Consider the following 20071-nt stretch of genomic DNA (forward strand, 5'->3'; position numbering starts at 1 on the left):
CAGCGAGCTTCAAGACTCAATCAGCTTACAGATTACATCATAAACTTGTAGATTTTTGCTGATAACGTGCATGGATGAGTTGAAAAACCCATCTCTCCAATCTTCCAAGATGACATCATGTACCTTCCCAACAGGTGCCTGAGAAGCATTCCTGAACACGGGTCATTTCTGGGGACAAGCTGCTAAGTTTGAACTCGGCAGCATAGCTTCATTCCCACAATGGAAAAAACAGACATTCAGCACCATGTTGGACCAGTAGCCTTTTCAGAAACTCGTCAGTGATTCTGTTGATTGACACCAAAGTTTAACTTCAGTTCTGAAGAATTATTTTTTTTTAGTCGTCTACTGCAGATGTTTACTCCAAATTGTAAAATAATGATGTGCAAACTGTGGTTTGGAACACAAAGGAATCACTGATTGGTCAGATGTAACAAAGTTTTTAAGCATCCTCATTGACATTTCAAAGTTCTCAGATTCTACATGTTTCACAGGAGATGGAATATCCAACAAAACCGGACTGGTGAGAACTTTCCATGTTGTTACATTTTGCAAGATTGGAATATTGTCCAATGTAAAGTGAAGAAAGAGGAAAAAAAAATTCAAAGATTCCTATAATCGAAATTACTCTGATGAATCAGTATAAAATATCACATCCGTTCATTGCAGTGAAACAGGCCTTGGTATATTTCTGAAGTATTGGTTTGAACTGAGTTTTAGAAAATGAAGGCACTGCAAACAAAAACTTTAAAAACAATGTTTTCATTTAGTGTAACATGAAATGTACTTGTATCAGTGCTGCACACATTTACAGACGTCTTCCAGCAGGTGGGGCTACACTGTGCTGTACAGTAAATATCAGAACACCACATGAACATGGCAACTGTAAACAAAAATGGTTTCAAAAACTCAAAATTGTGCAAAGATGGGAGAATTTGACATCATTGAAATACGTTATTCCTGCATATACAAAAAATATGCTAATATTATTAAAAAAAAAAACAGATGGACCATTAATGCTTAAATAACATTGGTCATATTTCCAGTTTTTAGATCATTTTCCCCTTTTTTAAACATCACTGTTCTATTTGTTTGCCAAGCCTGTCAAACTGAAGTAACATACACAAATATAATTTTGAAAACTGGCTCCAATTCTCCTCAATGTAAGGAAAAAGCTCCCCCGCCCCCCCAAATTATCAGCAATATAAGGGCTGTGATTAAAGTCTAAACCGGTTTACAGAGTCCAAACTCCATTCTCTGGCCTAGCAACCAACATAATGATGAATAAGTGCATCTCCGTTTCCAAATTAACATTTCTTAACTAAAAAGTGAAACCTGCACCTCTTTGATGTTCAGGCTGTGGGAAATCTATCCACATGATGCGACTGCTGAAAACTGCTTTTGTTCCGTCATAAAATATGTACAAGTTGATCAAATTTTAAAGTTGACGCTGATCTTATTTCTTGCATTAGCCATACAGCCGAAGTCTCTCTGCAGCTCTTCACCCCAGCAGGCCACACCTCTGCATAATAGCAATTAGCAGAAAGATCCCATAATGACAGACAATGGAATCATCACCCATGTACTTGCAGAAGATCATTGGCTACAGCGCTCAGTGTCTTAATTCATTTATCTATTCTTTTTTTTAAACCAAAATAACACCTTTGACATTTTTATCACATAAGGGTTTTTGCTTGTTTGTTTTAATCCTAAAACACCTACTCAACAGTGTAATCAAAAATCAATGCCAATATTGTGGTGGTATGCCTTTTGTTTCTTAGCATTAAATGGCAAAAATGAAAAATTTGCCATATTTCAAAAACCAATCGCAGTGAGATGTCAGTAAAGTAAAAATTATACTTCTGCAAAGCATCACTGAGTTTGATATTACCACATAGTGTGCAAGTGCTGACATTCTGCTATGAAGCCAAAGATCAACTACAGACACAAAATTATGGTTTTAGTATCCAAATTCCTTGGGCTTCTGAGGAAGGGTGAGTAACAGACTGGTTGATACACTCTTTCAACCACACGGGTAGCACCTGAACTGGGTTGGTGTGGCAAAATAGCAGCCTCCCCCTGGAACAGTAAATTGCAACAGCAATGTCTCATTTGAAGTAGAGTGAGTACATGTGGGAGACATTTGTATAGCAGTCACTTACTGTCCCACCTACCTGAAAACAGCCGCAATCAACAAAAGCCTTAATGTGTACAGAACCCAGCAGCTTTCTGCCATTAATGTTGCCTAGACAAATATAACAGCCCATGAAGTGATGTACATTTCAAAAAGGGGGGAACAACAGTGAAAACAGTCAACTATCAATGTTGAATCATGGCAAAAAAAGAAAAAAAAACAAAAGCTGCTGGACTGTTGGGATCTCATTTGTTTTTGGAGGCTGACACCTGAAGCAAAGGTGAAACAGCAGCTGGCAGGTGGGTGGAGCTGGAAAAACCTCTTCCAGTAACCTTCTGCCCTTATCACGCCCATCAGCAAACACGTTCAAGTGTCTCAGACAAGCTGCATATTCAAACATTCCATTCTGTCATGCTGTTGGAGCAGTGTGGAGAATTTATTTTAAACAGTGAAGTGACAGCAGGGGAGCGGGGGTAAACTTTAAGCTTAATGATGCGTAGTGTTCAGCTCTCAAAGCACTTCAGTGTAAGTGTGGTTGTCTTGAAAGAAAACAAGGCTTTTTAAATGTCACTGACCTCAGACAGCCTTTAGGGATGAACATTGGTTCAAAGTTTGCATTTCTTTCTTTATTTGTGCTCCCTCACACTCTTCTCTCATTCTTGCATGAAAAAGAGCGTCTCTTTGGGCAGCATTAGAGTCAGTGTAAAGAGGCATCTGTTGAAACGTGATGACGATGGGCGCTGTGTGTTGTGGTGGATTGGAGAGGTGCTGAGGTGTTACCATATGTGTGATTCACAGTGAGTCATTTTAATCACACCCACTCCTCCACCTAGGCGGCGGTAGTTCATACCTCCATACAACCTGGAGAGAGGAAAGAGCTTCGTGAGGAAGGAACAGTTTAGTTCTTATGATGCAGTTTGTGATAACCGAGATGAGGACTGTTTGTCACAACATGCACCAACCACACTAGAGCCATACAAATATGAATTTTTTGAGGCCGATGCCGATAATATTTGGATGAAAAAAATGCCGATAATTGATAAATCGGCTGATTTGCCGATAGTCGATAAATCAGCTGATATTATTATTATTTTTTTTTAATGAATAAAATGTTCTTTTCTGGACCCTTAACAAAAAAAAGGTATGAGCTAAAAGCTGAAGCTTTGATCTCATATTGATTAACTTTATAACAGAGAAGAATTTTCAAGTTCAAAAAATGCAATCAAGAATTAAACCTTTGTGAAATTTGCAAATACATATCCTTAAAAACAGTTGTGAAATACATCTGATCTTGTACCTCTTGTTGCTGCAACTTAGATATAGGTTCAGGATAAGGATATAGATCCTTATAAACGTTTATGCTTTTGTCAGCCGATCAGTGCAGTGTGACGGCAAGCTACGGGGGCCGGTGATGAACACATTTAAGCAGGGGTGTAAGCAGCTCTCAGTTGTATGGAGTCAGCGCTCCATCTACTGGACAAATGGTGCAAGGACATTTTAATTGCCGACACAAACATTATTTCAGTAACTGTTCTGTTTATGAGAAATTATCGGTGTTCTATCGGCAAAATTTCGGCAGATAGTGAGTACTTTGAAAAGGGCTTATATCGGCCAATAATATCGGCCGGCCAATATATCGGTCGGGCTCTAATCCACACAATGCAAGGAACATATATATCTTTGTTATGGACATTTATGTTACACCTGTCAAATCATACAATGCTACATCCACAGAAACTTTGCAGGAAATGTACAACTATTTAACAATACATTATGGATATGGATTTTTCGGCTCTGATGGACAGATGACGCCACATTTCCACAGGCAAACAGAGGGGTGCATTCAACATAATTTTTCCAGTTTTAAGAAATATATTGATGCTGGGGGAGGCCTGATATGAGTGGAATTCACAGAGTTCTGAACACAAACGTGGCTAGCTCAGGGATCATGACGTCATACTACATTCGTGTGCTGACAGTGTCATTTCAACTGTGACAGCGGTCAATGCGGCTGCAATGGCCAGGACAGCAAACAACCTTCTTTCTCTGCAGCGCCTTCTCACCAAGAGAGTCTGCCAGGTGCACTCTGACATCCAGTTTAGTCTGGTCTTGCCCAAATGAAAAGCCGCGCTGACTCCACAATCAAAGCGATCAAAGGGAATAATGTGATTATTAACCATCAGATGACAAAGTAAAACCTCTTAAATCATTCTAAACTCAGTTTTAAGTAGAAACAAGGCCATTTTAAGCAGAAATGAGGCGATAATCGGCAAATCACTGGTGATGCTCCGAAATGATGCATACGCAGTGAAGGCAAGGGGGATCGTTCAGTCGGCGACACCGGAGTTTTGGCCAATCAGAAGCACTGGAGAACCACACGATATTAAAGCATGGGTATTGGAGAAGTAACAAACAAGCAGAGGACAAATCTTTAAACAAATGGGCAACGACTGCAAAGGTCTGATGTCTGCTCATAGTCTGGAACATGCGCAAAACTTTCCAATGGACTCGCTGGACATAAGCAAACAAGGAACACATTTAACGAATGAGGAAAAGGACTGGAAAACAGAAACAGACAGGAATGGATATCAAAATTTCATATTGTTACTCATACATTTTCTTAATCATCATAATGTGACAGACACTTCCAACATTCCAGCACTGCATGCAGTTTTTCTTCATTTGAAAGCTTTCCTTTGTTAATTTTAAGTGGATTGTTCTTAACACTGTCTTTTGTAAAATTGTAGCTTAAATCAGAAGAAATAATTTAGTAATGTATTCATACATTGCATTTTACTGCTTTGCAACTTTTGCAAATTTCTGTCCAAAAGAAAAAAATGAATTAGTTCCGAATGTAATAAATGTCCTGATTACAAAATTTGTAATATTTTACATTAAGCCATAATAGTAAACAGTTTTCTACTTGCACCAAGCATCAACAATGCGTGAACTGATTCATGAGATTACAGAGAATATCCTACTGTGCTGCGTAAACTGATTTGTGAGATTAGACAATATCCTACTGTGCTGCATTCTATGCAACCTGGAAGTAAAAATGTCTCAGTATCTGACATGAAGTACTTTGAAACTCACAAATTTTGAGCTCTGACTGAGAAGTGACTGCAAGCTGCAACTTTGTTCTTTGAGCCAGTTACAGTTACCTCCAAGTGTTGGCATCAGGATCATAAACTTCTATAGTTTTGAGATACGTTGTTCCATCAAAGCCTCCAACTGCCATCAGTTGACCGTTTACCACAGCCAAGCCAACCTATACACAGAAAACACAATGATGCTACCCTTATACACAGTTACAGGCTGAAACATGATGGATAACCTGAAAACCCATCTCATGCTCATCCACTGTTTGTGTGTCTGACCAATCTCAAGATGATCATCATGAAGACGATGATATTATTAAGAACAATAACAACAACAATAATAATAATAAGTCATCAAAGTATGTCAAGTGTCAAATCCAGTATCCAGGTTAACTCATTGAGTGCCAGCCATTTTCAAAGTTCAGAACATCCCAGTGCCAGGATTTCTTCAGCATTTGAGTGTTTTTTCAAGACCCATAGAAAATTGAGTTCTATGTCCATGTCAACATACCACAAGAAAAGAAAAGAGAAGAAAAGAAATTGGCTCGATGACGCGTCTTTGGTGCAGGGCGTTACTATCAGAAAAGATGCGTTTTAGAGTCAATGGCATCGAGTGAGTTAAATAAGGAGCAATTCAAGAAACTAGCCTCCAGGGACAAACCACAAGCCGAGTAACTCAAACAGCAAAAGACAGAAGGTGGTGGGAAAGAAGATGAGACATTGTGGGAGACCCCTCCTTTGGATGTACCAGCAGCTGAAAAAGGGGGCAGCCAACATAAGGAAATCCTACAAAAAAGACAGGACAGATACTCCCATCATGACAGAACAGGAATTGGTCACAAACGCCTGATCCACTGAAGATGAAGTCTATCATAGGAGACAGGACCAAGGTGCAGGCTGTGCAATGATGTCCTAAACACAATCCAGCAGATGGAAGCTGGGACAGCATACATTGAGCAGTACACCCAACTCACTGGAAAGTGCACAGGAAAATGTGTGGCAAATCTAGACTGGAAGCAACAAAGTCCAAGTGGGGAAACTCAGGCAAAGGTGCTTGAGAACAACAGACGTAGGGTGTTTGACTTCAATTTGGAGACAAACAAGTAGGTACTAGACATCCAACCAGACAGTGATAATTGACTAGGAGGACTGTGACTGCCAACTAGAAGAATGACTCAAGAAGATTCAAGGTACAACATCTCTCCAGAAAAGTGTAGCCCTCAGAACAGACCAGTTGATAACTGAATGCTATCATGAAACTGTAACCAAAATAAAACTGTTTCAGCATCACAAAAATGCACACTACTCACCCCACTCCGTCTGGATGTCATGGCCACCACAGGAGACCACTGGTTGGTTCTGGGGTTGTACCGTTCTGCACTGCTTAGTTCTGTTGTGTCATCTCTTCCTCCAACTGAATAAATCATGTCTTGGTAGACCGCACAGCCAAGGTGCTTCCTTCTTGTCCCCATGGGAGACACAATGTGCCAGCGGTTTTCCTGAGGGTTGTAGCGTTCCACTGAGAAGGATGACAAAGGGGAACAGAAAGGGGAAAAAATTTGAAATTCTAATCCTTTATTAATCTTTTTTCCTCTTACTCTGGGACTTTAGTTGATGAAAACAGCAGTTTTCATTTTTTAACCAGAAGAAAACTTAAAAACGCAACAAGCTGTTCACAGTTCAGTCAGACGTTACCTTTCCAAATCAGTAGGTGACTAGTCACGGCTAGACTGACGTAATATTTTTTGTATTGTGGAGGGGCACATTCTTCTGGGGTGCTATAACAGACTTTGTTCCCAACAACCACAACTTTGCTATGGCTATGTTCATTCATGACCCCACTTGTCACATACAGTAAATCTGTGTCATACCTGTATTTAATGGTGATGTCCCGTCAGATCCACCGACAGCATAAAGAAATCCTCCAAGTACAGCCACAGCGACACCTAAACGCCTTGTGCTCATGGAGGCCACACGTGTCCATTTATTCTCCTTAGGATCATACCTGAAGCATAAGAAAGTTGGTGTTTTTACTTTATAATAGCCAGAGGTTACAACATTATCAATTTTCATGTGATGCTGTGTCAGTATAATATGGCCATAAATTGTGTGTGTGTGTGTGTGTGTCTCTGTGTGTGTGTGTGTGTGTGTGTGTGTGTGTGTGTGTGTGTGTGTGTGTGTGTGTGGGGGCTTGCAAGAAAAGGTTCTGCTGTGGTTTTCCTTTTGTTTCACTGTCACTGGTTGTTTCACAGTCACTGGTATTGTATGTTTATGGACTAAAGGAATAAGAGACCATTTTTATAAAACTTCATTACCTTTCCACAATGTTGAGACAGGAAACCCCATCTTGTCCACCGACAGCATACAGATAACCCCCAAGAACAGCCACGCCCACACTAGTACGACAAGTGCTGGTCGGGGCAACATCACTGCTCCACTGGTTGGTTTTAGGATCATATCTGGACAGTAATCATTGGGAAACACAAAAGCCAACTATCATTTTTGTTTGTTAAATTAGACAAAGACTGCTTCCGAAAGCTACCAAGAGACACAGAGATGAGATACAGTGCATCCAGAAGTACGAGGTGTTAGAAAACTATCTGACCTTTTATTTTTTGCAAAAACTATATGGATTTGAATCATGTGCGCTTGCATCAGCCAAGCTTGAACCTTCGTGCGCATGCGTGAGTTTTTTCACGCCTGTCGGTTGTGTCATTCGCCTGTGAGCACGCTTTGAGTGAGCAGTGGTCCACCCCCGTCGGATTTTTATTGTGAGGAAAATGTCTGAACGATTTGGAGCTTTGCTGCATCAAATTTTTCCAGAAACTGTGAGAGACAGCCAGGTGGAAACCATTCGGAAGATTCAGACGGCTTTCTGGGACGATTCTATGGGGATCACACAGATTAAGGAGTGTTACAACCAGTTTAAAGACGGTGCACAATGGCGGAGGGCGCGCCGTGCTCCGAGCGGCAATCGACAAGCTGAAACAACCAGATCATTTCCAAACTGAACGCTGTGTTGATCTGGGACGTCGTCTGACTACTACAGAAATGGCAGAAGAGGTGGACATACCACTTTTTCGGCACATTCCACTGTTACAGGCGTTTTTGTCATGGAAAGAGGAGCGGAGGAATTCACCACGGAGCCGCTAATGGCGCGGGACAAAAGCACCTCCGTGTTGGTCTCACAGGACATGTTGTAACATTGCCCAGCTCTTGCACCATTCGGAAGATTCAGACGGCTTTCGGTGGCTTTTCAGTCGTGTGACTATCCGAGAAATTGTGGACGAGCTGGACATGCCACAACATGTCCTGTGAGGTTTCATCACGGCGTTGCTTTTTGTCCCGCACCATTAGCGGCTCCGTCCCGACGCCCGAATTCCTCCGCATGTTTCTGGAAAAATTTGATGCAGCAAGGCTCCAAATTGTTCAGACATTTTCCTCACAATAAAAATACGACAAGGGGGGTGGACCACTGCTCACTCAAAGCGTGCTCACAGGCGAATGACGCAACCGACAGGCGTGAAAAAACTCATGCATGCGCACGAAGGTTCAAGCTTGGCTGATGCAGGCGCACATGATTCAAATCCATATAGTTTTTGCAAAAAATAAAAAGGTCAGATAGTTTTCTAACACCTCGTACTTTCTGGATGCACTGTATCTGCACTGCATCTGTAAATGGAAGATGTTTGGATCCAACAGGACTCTTCCTAGAGCTGGCCGCCCATCTAAATTGAGCAATCGAGAACGATGGGCCTTAGTCAGTGAGGTGACCAAGAACCTGATGGTCATTCTGTCAGAGCTCCAGCATTCCTCTGTGGAGAATGGAGAACCTTCCAGAAGGACAACCATCTCTGCTGCAACCCACTAATCAGGCCTGTATGGTAGAGTGGCCAGATGGAAGTCACTGCTTAGTAAAAGGCACATGGCAGCCAAAAGGCACCTGAAGGACTCTAGATGATGAGAAACAAAATTGTCTGTTCTGATGAGAGAAAGGCTGAACTCGTGCTTGGAGGAAACCAGGCACCGCTCATCACCTAGCCAATAGCATCCCTACAGGAAAGTATGGTGGTGGCAGCATCATGCTGTGGGGATAATTTGACATAAGCCATGCCTTAGTGAAAGGCACATAGCAGCCTGCCTGGAGTTTGCCAACAGGCACCTGAAGGACTCTCTTGTGTCTGATGACACAAAGACTGAACTCTTTGGTGTGAAGGCCAGGCATCATGTTTGGAGGAAACCAGGCACAATTCCGACAATGAAGCATGGTGGTAACAGCATCATGTTATAGGGATGTTTTTCAGTGGAAGGAACTGGGAGACTAGTCAGGATTGAGGGAAAGATGAATGCAGCAATGTACAAAGACATTGACTAGGTTTACATGCAGCCAATAACCCTTTCATAACCGGAATATTAGCAATAACCCGGTTGCGCACAGCCATGTAAACACCCGCAAAAACCCAAATATGCTCATATTCCGGTTTTTAAAAACCCGAATAAGACCCCTGGGTTACTCCTTTTCTAACCCGAATATCAGGTAATATAAACGCGCATCGGGATATCCCCATAGAAAGGAACATTATTTTGTGTTCTGCGCATGTCCTATCCGCAAGGAATCTTGGTCTTTTGAGTACGGCAACTGCTTGTATGCGGCGCACGCAGCCCACCGGACACCACAGAAGCAGAGATAAACAGCGCATTGTGTTCTGCGTCCTTATCAGGCGGGCCGGTCACGGCACCGGTCGGCATCACCGCGATTGAGTCTGCGGGTTCGGTAAACGCCGCAGCGGGCCACTCACCTCACCTCACCTCACCTCACCCCCCCCCGCTGTGCGGCAATAGGTCCAGAGACTACACCCGCTGTTTTGATGTGGAGGCAGCCCGCAGGAGAGAAAAGTGAGGAAAAATGTTAATGCCTGTTTGAGAAAAGTGTGTAGTGAGGGGTTTTACACAAAGCAGGATTTGCACGAACCCCAGACCAAATAAAACACCAGTGGAAGACGTGCGTTGCTGTTTAGATGGGGATATTCTAAATGATACCAATGACCATGTATACAGGAGTAACTCTGTCTGCTTAAGCATGTAAGCGGGTTATTCCTAATGATTCAGAAATCGGAATATTGACCTTAACCCGAATATTAACGGCATGTAAACGTAGTCACACTGGATGAAAACCTGCTCCACAGCACTCTTGACCGGGGCAATGGTTCATGTTTCAGCAGAACAATGACCCTAAGCACACTGCCATGATATCCACGGAGCGGCTTCAGGACAACTCTGTGAATGTCCTTGAGTGGCCCAGCCAGAGCCCAGACCTGAATCCAATTGAACATCTCTGGAGAGATGTGAAAATGGCTGTGCACCGACGCTCCACATCCAACGTGATGGAGCCTGAGAGGTGCTGCAAAAAGGAATGGGCAAAACTGCCCAAAGATAGGTGTGCCAAGCTTGTGGCATCATATTCAAGAAGACTTGAGGCTGTAATTGCTGCCAAAGATGCATCAACAAAGTATTGAGCAAAGGGTGTGAATACTTATGTAAATTTGATTTCTTAGGTTCATATTTATTATTTATTTTTAAGAAATTTGAGAGAAAAAAAAAAAAAAAAACTTTCCATGTTGTCATTATGGGGTGTTCCAAGTAGAATTTTGAGGGAAAAAATTAATTTACTCCATTTTGGAATAAGGCTGTAACATAAAATGTGGAAAAAATAAAGTTCTGTGAATACTTTCTGGATCCAGTGTATATGTGAAAATAGAGGGAGAAAGAACAAAAATATCAAGTGATAATGTCAGACCTCTCCACAGAGTTGAGATAAGACGAGCCATCATGACCTCCCACTGCATACAGCAAATCATCCAAAACGCTAACACCGACTCCACATCGTCTTTTGCTCATGGATGCCACCATCCGCCACTCATTGGTCTGAGGATCATAACGCTCCACACTGGAAATTGCATCACCACTACACCAGCCACCAACTAATACCAAGGAAGAAAAAAAATATTACAAAAGTATCATAAACAGGATCCTGATTTTACAAGGGATGCCACTGAATGGCTCGTATTAAACGTAGTGTGGTGTTCAGCCTGCACATAATGAAGCTGATAAAGATAGGAAATCTGATGGGAACTTACTGTTCGTCATGCTTCGGTACAATACACATCGTCCCGACCTGATATCAGGACATTTATGTTCAGTCATGAAGTATAGGCATGTTTAAAATTTGTCATGTTGGCTAAGCTCATCTGAAAGAGAAGATGTCCAAGTACACTTTATTATCAACTTCTTGTACATTGGAACATCCTTTTCCAACTTGGCCACCAGCCATTTAGAGCATCCATAGCCTGTCTAGAAAGAGACGATGAAATCACTTTTGTTTTTTTGGTCACACTTTACTCTCATCTTCAATGGTGATCGCCACCAACGACAGGGTGCAAAACAAACATTGACCACAACAGAATCTGCCACCGTACCCACATGCCAAAAGCACCAAATATCAGCAGACGCGTCCTTATTTTTGATGAGGTGTGGCGCATCCTGTTGGGTCGTTCTATGAGATGTCAGGTTTACACAGATGATTAGCATGTTTATTATGGATATAAACCTAGTGCTCTACAACTCTTACTTTCCAGTTATTTGCAGGGTCAGAGCAAGGTGCCAGAACACATTCCTTTTGAGTGCCTCAGAGATACTGACCTGCAAAAAGTACCTCTCCACAGCGGATGGGCTTCCTCGGCCTGGTTCTTGGGCCCTGCATCAGTGGCCTTTCCTGAGGCAATAGCAGGTAGTTCTTAGCTTCATCGACCAAGTCTCTAAACCACAAACAACAAAACAAAAAGAATCAAATCTGATTCATACACACACTGCTGCTATGAAGTTACTGTTCAGTTGTTGTGGTACAGAGTGTACGCATTTATGATGTACACACAATTGGTACCACAGTATCATACATGTTACAATCACCTTATTTGAACTGTACATTCACAATCAAATCGCTACCACTTTTGCCTGACAGCAAGAAAGTGTACCCAGGGTGGACTTTACATGTTCTCGCTATTTTTGTGTGTGTTTCTTTTCATAACAGCATGAACTGTTTGGTTTAGTCTCACAAAGGATACTAAGATTTGCACTCCAGTCACTGCAAAAACATTCACCCGGCTCAAAGTCACATGAGGGTGGAGACCAGTGTCAAACTAGGCTGTCACGCCCCCTTGGGCTGTAATAATGCATGCTCTTCTGTTTGTCACTCTTAAAGGCCTTGTCACATCATGATGATTTAGCCTGTGTATTCCGACATATTAAAACACGCCAAATACACTGGCGTACATCTAATAAGTGATGGGTAAGTTTTGTGCAAGTTGAGAGCACACTGGAATAGGTCGTAGTACAGCGAGGTCTAGGGATGGGTACTGATAAGTTTTTATTGATGCCATTATCGATTCTGCTTATCGATCCGATTCCTTATCGATTCCCTTATCGATACCTCTTGTGAATTTTGTACTAATAGTAGTAGGCTTTACAGGTATTCTATGTATTTCATTGAGTCTTAAAGTAAATAAATATGAAATGGTCACTGTATCCTTGATCTCTGGACATAAATAAAAATAAACAAAATGGTGTTTCGCTTTGAAGTTAATTCCAACTGGACTCTATCATTCTAACTTGACTCAGCAAAGAGCCACGCAGCATTTGGAGCTGTGTGAACAGAGGACGATTCTCGTTTCTTTCTCGCAACAGGACAGGAGTCCCAGTTAGTAACTTTAATCCGCACAAAAGTGACTCACGATTGACATATTCAGGGATGAAAGTGGTGAAAAACAAAAAAAGCTGAAACCCAAAATTACCCCCCAACACCACCTGCACAAAAATGTTGCAATTCTAGAAGCTCTGAAATGTAATCTGGGACTATTCCAGACGATAAACTGGAGTGAGTGCAGCATCCATTTTGGTGAGAAAAAAAAAAAAAAAAACAGAAGAGAAAAACAACTTTCCTTATTCAAATTAATTCTAGTAATATTTTGCTCTTACTAGGATGCAGCAGTTTTCTAGCTTGGCAGATAGTTCTGGAGGAAATCACTGAAGAAATTAACACATTGAAAACATGGTTTGACCGAAACAAACTGTCATTAAACTTAAATAAGACAGGGATGAAATGGAGGTGTAAGAGTCACTAGGTGTTCACAGGAAACACATTTATTTCTGTATGTATGTATTTATTTATTTATGGTCATTGTTAGTTGGCTTTATATTTTCTGTTGTGTTTCTATTCAGGTTCTTTTTGTCTCTTTCTCTAAAATTGTATATAATAACTAATCATTAGATTATTAATATATAAACAAAAATAAATTTAAAAAATAGTACAATTTGAAAACAAATGCACCCGAAAGTGATGACAGCTGCAACTGCTTAATGCTAACTTTAACATTGAACATGCCATAGACATGCTAACACATTAGCACCACTCCCATTTTTAAGTTATAAAATACATCAACTGTTTCAGAAGACCATAACAGGTCAGTTTAACATAAAAAAAGGTAAATAATACTCACAGACGTATGTTCTTTAGGGTTTTAGCGGGGGAAAATTAAGCGCAAGAAAAACATGAATAAACAAAGCAATAGATCGAAGCACTGCTTCAATCTGTGAACCACTGCTTCGATTGGTTCAAGGTTCAAAGCAAAGCCGCGCTGCAGAAAAGTTGATTACGGACCCGCTGCAGGGTCTGTAATCAATGTAGAGAAATGATCATTTTCCTGACAAACACCCCCAAAAACAACGGCCACCCTGAAGGACCGATAATGGAAGCAAAAAGCTTATTGATGTCGGTGGATTGAATCATTTCTTAACGATACCCGAAAGGAACCAGTTTTTGGATACCCATCCCTAGCGAGGTCATCGAAAAATTTTGGGTCAAGCGGAATATTTTAGACGCATGCCAGCATATGGCTCATACATCCCGCATACGCGGGCTACAAGTTGTCACTAAGTTTTGCGACTGTTGACACACGTTACTTTTAAGTTACTCATAAGTTGAAATACGTTCACTGATTGGCTCAACAACTGAAAGCTGCGGTCCTCATGCAAACAGTGCAGACTGTTCCAAATATTAAAGCATTCACACACTGAGTAAATATAAAGTTTTAATCTTATCCGTTATGTTGTTTCAGTTGGATTCATCATCACAGCCTGATGAAAACTTCATGTAAAATCCATATAAAGCCTCCTAATTTTGGAAAACGTCTGAAAATTTAGTTCATTGTCATGGTTGAAGAAAAGTGGTGTTTTTTAAAGAGGTCCCTCTGTGTCTGTCTGCACCTGGAGCATTTCTCCACCTGAAACACAGAATGCCATCGCTTTGTGCCACGACAAGAAAATTAACTTATTTTGAAAGTTGAAAGACTCACAGCACCTCATTCATTCATGCCAGCATTTATCACAGACATCAGTCGATTCTTCGGCATTCTGCACACGATGAAAATAAACCCCACGATCCACGAACACTGAAACTAAATTAAATTAAAAAGTTTTAAAAAGTTAAATTTCTCTGTTTGACCTCAGTGTGGAGGAGCAAGGCCACACAAAAGTGTTTGTGCTCGCGATGACATGCATGTCAAGATCTACATGCTCTGCCTCCCAGACAAAAGGGTTCTGCCGGTGGTGGAAATGCAAGCCAAGCCAGACAACTATTCCAAGCCATGCCATACCAACCCGGACCACTCGGTGGAATCGTGGCTGTCAGCATACACTGGCTAAATTGTCAAAGTGTGACAGGCCCATAACATGAATGCACCTTTATATCGTGAACACCTTTGTGCAACTCATAACAGAGCCATTTGTCTTGATATCAAAAAACATGAACAGGTGTTACACTGTAATGCCAAAGAGCTACCAATTCTTGCCAAATGCACTGTAATATGGTGACCACTTGCAAGTAATACAAAAAAGTTCCCACCTGCACTCCTCGTCACTCTTGATGAGAGGGTCTGAACCCACGGTGCCTACTAGAAACTTGGGGCTGAGCAGCGGCAGCCGCACGTGTTGTAGCACCTGGAGTAAAAAGTAAAATTCAAAGCATATTTATTTAAGGTGAGTGTTTCTGACCGACTCATGTACACTTCTGATAAGTACCGTAGCTTCCGGACTACAAGTCGCTGCTTTTTGAAACTTGTTTTGTTGGTCCTACAAACTTGTGTTTCAACATGATGTGAAAAAAAAAATACAGTATTATCATGTGTAGTCACATGATGGCAGCATCTGCACGTGACAAACTGTTCCTGTTATTGACCTGAAAGAGCTACTGTGATTCAGACTCCAGTGCAGAATGTAGTCACCGTAACACAAGAAGATCTGAATGAGGAGGACATGTTGGAAATTAAGAGAACGAATGTAATTAATAAATCATGCCCTCAAACTGAGTACACAGAGGGAAAAACCTTCATAGTACTAGGTACTTCATCTTGTTTGCACTTTGAGGGACATCCACAACGGCAACAAGCACAGCTAAGCTAAGGTAAGGCAAACTACAATGTTTTAAAAATGTACAGGACTTTTAAAACAATTATATTTTGTGAAGTAAATGACTAAGGGCAGTTCAGAACCTCCATGATCAGTAAAAGATCAAGGACCGTGACATCGCCCAGTATGGCGGAGCCGGGGTCCCACCCTGGAGCCAGGCCTGGGGTTGGGGTTCGCGCGCGAGCGCCTGGTGGTTGGGCCTTAGCCCATGGGGCCCGCCGGGCTCAGCCCGAAAGAGTGACGTGGGCCCGCCCTCCTGTGGGTTCACCACCTGCAGAGGGAGCCATGGGGGTCGGGTGCAGAGAGGATTGGGTGGCGGTCGAGGGCGGGTGGCCCGGCGGCCCGGTCCATGCTCACAGCCCCTGGCTGTTGGGACGTGGAATGTCACCTCGCTAGGGGGGAAGGAGCCTGAGCTTGTGCGGGAGGTTGAGAGATACCGACTAGAGATAGCTGGGCTCACCTCCACGCACAGCTTGGGCTCTGGTACCCAACTCCTGGAGAGGGGCTGGACGCTTCATTTTTCTGGCGTCACCCACGGGGAGAGGTGGAGAGCTGGGGTCGCATTGCTTATTGCTCCCCAGCTCAGTCGCCAAGTGTTGGAGTTCACTCCAGTGAACGAGAGGGTCGCGTACCTATGCCTTCGGGTCGGGGACAGATCTCTCACCGTTGTCTCGGCCTACAGGCCGAGCAGCAGTGCAGAGTACCCGACCTTCCTGGAGTCCCTGGGAGGGGTACTAGATAGCGCTCCGACTGGGGACTCCATTGTTCTCCTGGGGGATTTCAACGCCCACGTGGGCGGCAACAGTGAGACCTGGAGGGGGGTGATTGGGAAGCACGGCCTCCCCGATCTGAACCCGAGTGGTGTTCAGTTGTTGGACTTCTGTGCTAGTCACAGTTTGTCCATCACGAACACCATGTTCGAGCACAAGGGTGTCCATAAGTGCACGTGGCACCAGGACATCCTGAGCCGGAGGTCGATGATCGACTTTGTAGCCGTATCATCTGCCCTTCGGCCACGTGTCTCGGACACTCGAGTGAAGAGAGGGCCGGGCTGTCCACTGATCATCACCCGGTGGTGAGTTGGATCCGCTGGGAGGGTAGGAAGCCGGTAAGACCTGGCAGGCCCAAACGTATCGTGAGGGTCTGCTGGGAACGACTGGCGGAACCCTCTGTCAGCGAGGTCTTCCACTCCCACCTCCGGGAGAGCTTCTATGGAGGAGGACTATCGGTCGGCCTCGAAGAGATTCTGGCAAACCGTCCGACGCCTCAGGAGGCGGAAGCAGCTCTCCACCAGCACTGTTTACGGTGCGGGTGGGGAGCTGTTGACCCTGACTGGGGATGTTGTCAGGCGGTGGAAGGAGCACTTCGAGGATCTCCTCAATCCCATCGTCACGTCTTCCGAAAAGGAAGCAGAGACTGGGGACTCGGAGGCGGACTCATCCATTACCCAGGCCGAAGTCACCCAGGTGGTTAGAAAGCTCCTCGGTGGCAAGGCTCCTGGGGTGGATGAAATCCGTCCTGAGTACCTTAAGTCTCTGGATGTTGTGGGGCTGTCTTGGCTGACACGCCTCTGCAACATCGCGTGGCGATCGGGGACAGTGCCTCTGGATTGGCAGACCGGGGTGGTGGTCCCTCTGTTTAAGAAGGGGGACCGGAGGGTGTGTTCCAACTATAGGGGGATCACACTCCTCAGCCTCCCCGGTAAGGTCTATTCCAGAGTACTGGAGAGGAGAATTCGACCGATGGTCAAACCTCAGATTGAGGAGGAGCAGTGTGGTTTTCGTCCTGGTCGCGGCACACTGGACCAGCTCTACACGCTCCATCGGGTGCTCGAGGGTTCATGGGAGTTTGCCCAACCAGTCCACATGTGTTTTGTGGATCTGGAGAAGGCATTCGACCGTGTCCCTTGGCGCACCCTGTGGGGAGTGCTCCGGGAGTACGGGGTCCATGGTCCTTTGCTAAGGGCTATCCGGTCCCTGTACGACCGCAGCAGGAGCTTGGTTCGCATTGCCGGTAGTAAGTCACACCTGTTTCCAGTGCACGTTGGCCTCCGCCAGGGCTGCCCTTTGTCACCGGTTCTGTTCATTATTTTCATGGACAGAATTTCTAGGCGCAGCCAGGATGTAGAGGGGGTCTGGTTTGGGAACCACGGAATCTCTCGGCTGGCTTGGGAACGCCTTGGGGTTCCCCTGGAGGAGCTGGAGGAGGTGTGTGTGGATCGGGAGGTCTGGGCGGCTTTGCTTGAGCTGCTGCACCCGCGACCCGACTCCGGATAAAGCGGAAGAAAACGGATGGATGGATGAAGTAAATGAACACACAATGTGCCCAAGTTTCTGTTCAGTTCAGTTTCTTTTCTGTTCAAGTTCTCTGAGCCTCATTCAAGAATGATGATTACCCTGTTAGCATTTGCTTGCCAACTCTGACTTTGATTTCTTTAAAAAAAAAAAAAAAAAAAAAAAAAAAAAAAAACCTACAATTAAATTCATTCTGCTTCTTGTTGCATGAAACAATAGCACCACATTTTAAAAAGAAATACAACTTCTAGACTGGTGTAACTTTTGTTTTTTTTCTCTCTTGAAAACACATTTTTGGACAGATGCAACTAACACTACAGTGCGATGTGTAGGCAGGAAAACATGGAACATGTCTTTGGCAACAAACCTGGGGAAGCTGGGGTCGACGTTCTTGGATACTGTATTTCACCCAGGCCATCACTGCGTTGAAAACCTGCTCCTCACTGCGTACATTGAGCTCATCGCTCGAAATGATGTCAATCAACTGGTTGGCAGGTAGTAGCATAAATTCCTCGCTTTCCATTACCTAACACACAACAGAACACAACACTCAGCATAAGTAACAGCCCATAAGAGGTTTTCTGTCAGTGCAAACTTCACTCCCACCCCTGAAAGTTGATCAGTAAGTCAGTCTATTACTTTGCCACTGCAACAGAGTAACCATAACAACACATTTATTCATTTTGTTAACAATGCCATCATGAAGCAGTTGAGCCCGAGACATTCATGCTCTGCCACACATGCACATCAAACACGCTGAATAACTGAAATTGTGTGCACAGCCAGTGGACATGAATGGTAAATGGACTTTTCCATCTGAAGCAGACAGTCAGAGAGCTTTACAGTGACTCACATTTACTCGTTCACACACGCTGACATCAGGGTGCTGCAAAGCAAGACATACAACCGCACACCAGGAGCAACTTAAGGACAAAGCACTTTTCTCCATGGTATTTGATGAACTGAAAGGTTTGACACTTCCGCATTGGCCTCAGTTCTCAGCACTGACTATGGCTTGGTGCTAGTGGTGTTAACAGAAAATGTTAAGTCACATAGTTCCACTTGATGTTTTCATGAGCCAGTAAGTCTCTGAATTTTTTTTAAAACCACTTATAATTTCCTGTGAAACAAAAGAGCCAATATCACACCAAAAATTGCATTATTTACCACATGCACACATCCTTAGCCTTGAATATGCTCAGGAAAGCAGTAGGAAAATGTGCTTGAGCACGGCACAGTCATAATTGACTATGCGGTATGTGAACACAGAATTGGTTTCATATTTGAATGAATATATATACATATACATATACACACACACACAAGGTTGGGTAGGATTACTTTGAAAGAATACATGTGGATTACATGTATGTATGTATGTACATACATTACTTGTAATCTGATTACTTTTGGATTACATTTCAAAGTAATCCTACCCAACCTTGTGTGTGTGTATATATATATATATATATATATATATATATATATATATATATATATATATATATATATATATATATATATACACACACACACACACACACACACATCCTGGTAGTCAGGAGGATATATATAAAAATCATGGAAGACAAAGCCTCTCCATAGGATGTGCCACTGACAGATAGAGAAAGTGGCTGACATCAATTGGCTGACATCAAGAAGACCAACCAGCAGCCAGAAAAGGTCGGCCTAAAGAACAGCACAGAGGCTCTGATCATGACAGCACACAAACAAGCACTAAGCACCAGATCCACAGAGGCAGGAATCTACCACACCTGACACAACCCAAGTTGCAAGCTGTGCAAATGTGCCCCAAAGACAGTCCAGCACACAGTGGCAGGATGTAAGATGCAAGCTGGGACAGCGTACACTGAGAGGCACAACCACATGTTGTGAATCGTGTACAGGAACATCTGTGTCGCATACGGATTAGCTGCCCCAATAGGAGATGCCACCTAAGGTAGTTGAGAATGATAGGGCTAAGGTCCTGTGGGACTTCAAATTCCAGACAGACAAGCAGCTGCTGGCCA

General features: G+C 43.3%; 1 protein-coding gene across 1 annotated transcript in view; it reads right to left on the bottom strand.

Moving 5' to 3' along the window:
• Positions 1-739: 739 nt before the first annotated feature.
• Positions 740-20071, bottom strand: part of klhl20 (kelch-like family member 20) — a 36751-nt gene continuing 17419 nt past the window's right edge. Inside the window, exons 6-14 of the mRNA XM_034182992.1 lie at positions 18409-18567; positions 15185-15279; positions 11929-12044; positions 11027-11210; positions 7545-7688; positions 7101-7234; positions 6540-6748; positions 5293-5399; positions 740-2992 (exon numbers count right to left, since the gene is read on the bottom strand). Coding sequence (XP_034038883.1) covers positions 2908-2992; positions 5293-5399; positions 6540-6748; positions 7101-7234; positions 7545-7688; positions 11027-11210; positions 11929-12044; positions 15185-15279; positions 18409-18567 — 1233 coding nt within the window. The 3' untranslated portion in view covers positions 740-2907. The remainder of the gene's footprint in view (positions 2993-5292; positions 5400-6539; positions 6749-7100; positions 7235-7544; positions 7689-11026; positions 11211-11928; positions 12045-15184; positions 15280-18408; positions 18568-20071) is intronic.

The sequence above is a fragment of the Thalassophryne amazonica genome, chromosome 12, assembly GCF_902500255.1.
Source record: "Thalassophryne amazonica chromosome 12, fThaAma1.1, whole genome shotgun sequence".
Lineage (NCBI taxonomy): Eukaryota > Metazoa > Chordata > Actinopteri > Batrachoidiformes > Batrachoididae > Thalassophryne > Thalassophryne amazonica.